The sequence below is a fragment of the Nanorana parkeri genome, unplaced genomic scaffold (assembly GCF_000935625.1).
Source record: "Nanorana parkeri isolate BGI_ZX_2015 unplaced genomic scaffold, ASM93562v1 scaffold70, whole genome shotgun sequence".
Lineage (NCBI taxonomy): Eukaryota > Metazoa > Chordata > Amphibia > Anura > Dicroglossidae > Nanorana > Nanorana parkeri.
The window spans coordinates 742,645-748,929 of NW_017306338.1; the positions used below are offsets into that span (position 1 = coordinate 742,645).

Sequence of the window (6,285 nt, forward strand, 5' to 3'; positions counted from 1 at the left end):
AACATTTCTGACTATAGCTATACTCTCAAAACAACATTAGACAACAAATAAAGCTATACCTTAACCCAGGGGTCCCAAACTCAATTCACTCGGGGGCCCCTGGACACACTTTTTTTCTCCCGTGGGGGCCGCTTGCCAAATTTCATACTTCAAAATAAAATGTAACTATATATACGGTAGCAGTGGTAATGTCTGTGAGTGTTTATAATGTCAGTATATGTGTTTGTTATGCTTTCTTTGCATGCAATGTCAGTATATTTTTTTGTGATGTTTGTATTATCAGGATTTCTGTGAGTGATGTCGCTATGTATGTTAATGTTTCTGTGTGTGTAATATCAGTATGTATACATGTGTGCAGTGTCAGTATGTGTGTGTGTTTTTTCCCCACAAGTTTTAATTTTAATCATAGATGACCAAGAGGTTCACACATTTACTCACACATAGAAATATGTACACACAGAAGAATTACGCACTCACATAGAAATACGCACACATAGATATATGCACAAACACAAACAAACACACACATAGAAATAAAAACACACAACGAAATACGCACAAACACAGATATATGCACAAACAGAAATACGCACACAAAGAAATACACACATACATAGAAATACGCACACATATAAATACACCCCCCCCCCAACCAGAATTACACACACTAATATACACACAATAAAACCCATTCACACCTGTAAGTTTAGGTGCGATTATGGATTCCTGCATCAGGAATTTGCATTTTTCTTGCAGCAAGAATCCTTAATTTGGCATTTACAAGGGGCAGCTGTCACCAATTAAAGTTAATGATCAGGTGACAGACACTGCATGTAAAGGCCTGCACACCGCATGTGCATGCATGTAAGTGATATGATTCCATGTGGTTAGGAATCAATCACTATCCCTGGACACATTGATCAATGCATCCAGGGAGAGTGTTTCTAACCTCATTCAATCATATCACATAACATTACATGCGGTGTGCTGGCGTTTACATGCAGTGACTGTCATCTGATCATTAAGTTGAACAGGTGACAGCTGCCGCTTGTTAACTGCAGATCAGGTATTCCTGCTACAGGAAAATGCAAATTCCTGATGCAAGAATCCCTAAAAGCACCTAAACTTACAGGTGTGAATGGGTCCTAATACACTCACGTAGAGAAATACAACCCCCCCACACACAACCTAATCCACAATAATAACCCCCCCCCTATTCCCTGCATACCTACATATAAAATAAAACAAAGAGCCCCCTCATGTGCTTACGTTTTTGCAGGGGGGAGGCACAATCCTTGGTGGTTGGTTCAGTGGTTGAATAGTAAGATCTGCACCTTTGGCTAGTGCAGACCTTACTAATCCATCCTTTTGGCCAGCCCTCAGTGAAGGATGTCAGAACGCCAGCCGAAAGGAACTGAGCGCTAGCACAGTCAGAAGCAGCTATGCGGACTGCATCCGACAGAGATGCAGATCGTGGAGCTGGTCCTGCAAGTCAGGTACATAGTCTGTGACCACGTGCCTGACTTGTTAGCTGGCTGCGGGCCACATAGTGCCAGTACTCTGAGACCCCTGCCTTAACCTATTACTATTATTTACACAAATTGATCTTACATGGTTGCTAGCATTTTTAATAATAGCTTTATTACTATCCAAGACACATGAACATAGTTTATATTTGTTTAATAATCTTACTGCATTTACCAATGATGTACATGAAATCATTTACATGTTTGCATATGTTACATTTGAAATGTCATTTTACACTTGTAAAAGACAAAATAATTACATTCCCCAATAATATCATAGGGTGATAAGGTAATCTGTGATATACTTGACAACACATGGACACATTATTTAGCATTTTGAGGTAAAACAAATAACATAGGCTAAATAATTGTATAACACTGTGATAGACACAGATAGGAATATAACAACATTAGCATTTACTTTATTATCCCATGTCTTACAACTATAAAAAATAAACATTTGATTGGTTGCAAGAAGTAGTATAGATAATTCTTTCTTCAGACATTGTATACTATGATAGATGGCTGCAGCTAACATAGAGACACCTATTTAAAATAAATGAGCAAAAAGGCAATGCCAATGCCACATAGGCAGGGAATTTTGAACTTCTGCCCTGTGAGGTGAATTAAATATGGGCTTTGATAGCATGTTTTTTCCAGGCTTGAGTTCTGTGCATTTTTCCATAGCTTAATGTGAATGCTATTGATGAAGTCAGTTCTTTTTACCTGACTATGAAGATACCAAGATATTTTCTTTCACCTTTCAGCCTGAACCAACAGGTTAAAGCGAGCTGCAGATGGGAAGAAGTGAACCTGAGAGCTGTAGGTAAGGATACTTCTGCCTGTCTTCTGTTGTACGGATGTGCGTGGACTTGGTGCAAACCGAGTTTGTGCAAAATTGTCAGTGGCACATCCACTTCTCGGCCCAATCAGCTGCGGCCAGAACATTCCCTGCCCCTTTGTTAGATGTAGCTGTGGGATGGGGAATGCCCTGACTACAGTTGATTGGGCTGGGAGAGGGACAGTTGGCTTGGGCAAACTCGGTTTGAACCAAGCCCACACACATCCCTTATCTGTAGCACCTAATGGACTTCAGTGAGCACACTCAGTACACTCAAGCTGAAACATGTCTGTGAGGGATAAGGAGTAACAAACCTTCAATATCAACCCAAGGACTGTTCATAATGGCTCCATATTGGCTTAAATGTCATGTCAGGAATAGGATTAGGGTCGGCATCTAACTGCTTATAGTCATCAAGTAAAAATATATCAACTGGTTAAATGACATGATCTATGGTGTTTTTTCTTAACCTTGATATAAATGAAATGTTACTTACTAAAGTTAAAAAGCGTCATAGTTTAACTACTGCTCTTATCGATAATAGCAGTGTACACAATTACTGACTAAACTATATGAAGAAGAATCCAGTAAGAGTCCTTATGTTCTAAAGCATATAGACAAGAATATTAAAAATACTTTTTTGAGCAGTCACGTGACCACTTCTTCAGTGTATCTCTGTGAACTGGCTGGAGTGGGTGGTAGGTCAGCCAGAGGGTAGACTAAAGCCAAACAGTGGGTTGATAATGCCACCACTACACTGTAAGCCAGTGAATGAGATTTATCACCCTTGAAAAGGAAATGGGCTAAAATTGTCAATATTTAAAATAGTTTTTTATGTTTTTATGTACTTTGAAGCAGAAGTCCAGCTATCATAAAGCAGAACTCTGGGCAAACATTAATTCAAGCTTTTCTGAATAATAGATCGCATGTGTGAATTTACTGCTGATATTACTCGCATTTTACATTTATTTGACTATACAAAATAAACAGTTTTGACATTTAAGATTCTTTACCATTGTAAAGTGTTTTATGTACTGCAAGTTGCAACACATGTCAATAAACACCAATAATTTGCCAGTGTTATTTCTGGGTGAAACAGGTAGGTGCAAGCTACTACAGAAGACCTTCATATTTTGATAGGATGACAAAGATACATTTATCTTTTCTTTTTATTCACTTCTGAGGGATGTCTTTTTGATGTCCTTTATCTGTAGTTCAAAAGAACTTTAAAATTAAAGATGTTTTAGTTTAAATTATATAGAAGAGGTATGATTTTAACTTTCAGAACTCTCATGCTGCTTCTTTGGTAGGTGACTTATTGTAGCCATGCTGGATGTATCTCAACATTTCTTTGCGGTTGTCAAGAACAGTGTCAAAGCTTTCTTGAAGCCTGTTCTGCTGATCCTTTACGCGCTGCTGGAGGCCTCTGATCCATCTAAGGAGAGCCAGACGTCTATACATGGTTAATTGTGCATGGTGTTTTTCCTTTTCTAATTCCTTTAGCTTCTCCTTATCCTGCAGACTTTGGAAAGCTTCTGTTAGTGTTTGTGTAAGGGATTCTGAGTCTGTTGAGGACTCATCATCAGAGTTTTCTATTTCCGGACCTTCCTGTTGTGTGGATGATGGGACTGGTGTATTAACTTCATCCCATGCGTCATTGGTGATACTGTCAGGACTGTCAATGCTAAGTGAACTGCTAGCATAACCATTGTCTTCCAATGGTGAACTGGCCCATTCATTACAGCCACTTGGTGTATCTTTAGGTGTATCCCCTCCTAGCTGCATAATTTCAGCCCCTTCAGGTGGGCTCCTTATCTCTTCCTCCGATGAAGACAAACTAATCCCTTCAGACCTGGCTACTTTCAGTTGTGCCATAGCCATTTTATTTTGATGGGTTCTATTGTCTTCTACTGCTATTTTGTCTCCTTCCTCATTAGCTCTCTCCTCACTGTCATCTCCTTCCCTCTTGTCCTGCCTCCAGTTTTCATTTTTATCGTAGGCCTCCTCCAAAATATTAAAGTTGGTATCTTGCTTCCTGTCCTTCACATTGGCGAATGGAAGGCTTCCTAAAGACTTTGCCTCATAGAACGGAGATTGATGAGCACAATCCTCAGATTTCTGTATGGCAAACATTTTAGACAAATCCGTTCTGTTACCTGGGCAAAAAGCAAATTGATTGGCAGTTAGATTTTTCATCATGACACACTGCATTTCACAAAAATTAGTACTTCTTTCATTCAAAGTGTAACTCTAGTTTTGTTGGGAAAGAAATCCCCTTAGATGAAATGTGTACATTGCAGTGATTTAAAAATACTTTGTTGCAGGTTTCTGCCTTGTTCTGTTCTATAGAAATATCTGTTTATGTCACTATGTTCTTTCTTAAACTGATTTCTAAATTCTTCATTATTAACACCGGGACAAAGTAATTGATCTAAAAAGGAAAGCTGAATCCCTGCAGAAGAGGACGGTCCTTAGGGAATATCTCACCAAAATGAAACTGTTTTTGCAGGGCCTATAAATTACATTTCTGTGAACATTTTGTACACTTATGATATGCAGAACACCTTCAGGTTGTCATATGAGAAAGCAGTGACACCTGGATTTTTCGACAGTTTAAAAAAATTATAGCAGCTGCAGATTGAAACGGAAAGGTATTTGTAATAACATTAAGGATAAGGAGTTAATCCACGGATTACCTGATCACCAATATGGGGTCAGGAAGGAAGACATACAAATATTGAACTAGATGAACCTGTGTCTTTTTTCATCCTTATCAATTGTATAATGTAATTTAGTTACAAAATGGCTTGTGTAAGAAATTATATATGTTATAGCAATAGTTTTAACAATAGTTAAAGAGGAACTGTACCCATATCTTTGAACTGACAACAAATGCAGCTTTAGAAATGTTTATTAATGACAATCTACAAACAGATACTTCTAGATAATTGCCGGCCTTTTATTCTTTGCATACCATATTTTTCTTTTCCTCCCCATTCTTCTCACAGTGGCCATTTTTACTAAGGGCAGGGAACTAGATCTCCCTTTACTTCCTGGAACTCTGGCACATGTGGCTAGGACATGTGATCATGCACATCATCTAAGAGGAGGAAAATGCCTTTCCTGAGATCTCATGAGATTAGAGATGAGATTTCCCAGCAATTCTCTGCTGATGTAACCTTCCCAGGATGCAACGCTTGGCCACGATTACATCATTTATGCCAAAGAGGACCAGGAAGTAGATTGTAATTGTAAGTAAAATAAAAATATGTTTGTTTAACTAATGAATGTAAGATGATTTCAGAGCTGCATGCTGATGGGATTTTTAGTGAAAGGGGGTAAAGGTCCACTTTAAGTCTTCACATTACTTCACTTCATTAAGTCTTCACGAAGTTGTTTATAAAATAAAGCCATATCAACATAAAATACTAAATATAGTCCAAAGATAAAAGAAAAAATAATACTAAAACAAAGGCCTATTTTTTAATAGGAGCCTGGCAGCAGCAAAAACAGGTTTGCTATGGGTGGGAGGGACAGCAGTTTAAAATTATCACTGACCTCAAATCAACCCCGAAATAAACCTAAGGCCAAAAAAAGCCACACAATGCAGCAAAGGGGCTAATTGGCAGACCCCATTCTCTCCCTATGAAATTTGACAGTTTTCCCTATTCTTTTCTCTAAAGTAGCCTCCAATACACTGACACTATGGCTGCTATGTGTGCCCCCATCCCTTACATAGTGAGGGGGGGTGGCTTATCCATTCAGTGCATTACGGTTCAAAACAATTCTTCTGGGTAAATCTGCACAAAAATTTGCCAGGACAGCAAATCTCAAACCTGCAAGATTCACCTTAAACCTGTGGCAGCAGTGAACCTGAACCTCATTCCTATTCTTTACAATATATATATATATATATAT

General features: G+C 38.5%; 1 protein-coding gene across 1 annotated transcript in view; it reads right to left on the reverse strand.

Moving 5' to 3' along the window:
• Window positions 1–3,658: 3,658 nt before the first annotated feature.
• CUNH1orf216 (chromosome unknown C1orf216 homolog) overlaps window positions 3,659–6,285 on the reverse strand; it is a 9,531-nt gene continuing 6,904 nt past the window's right edge. Inside the window, 3 exon segments of the mRNA XM_018576588.1 lie at window positions 3,659–3,777; window positions 3,780–4,516; window positions 5,120–5,130. Of these exon segments, the coding sequence (XP_018432090.1) occupies window positions 3,740–3,777; window positions 3,780–4,500 (759 nt within the window). The 5' untranslated portion in view covers window positions 4,501–4,516; window positions 5,120–5,130 and the 3' untranslated portion in view covers window positions 3,659–3,739.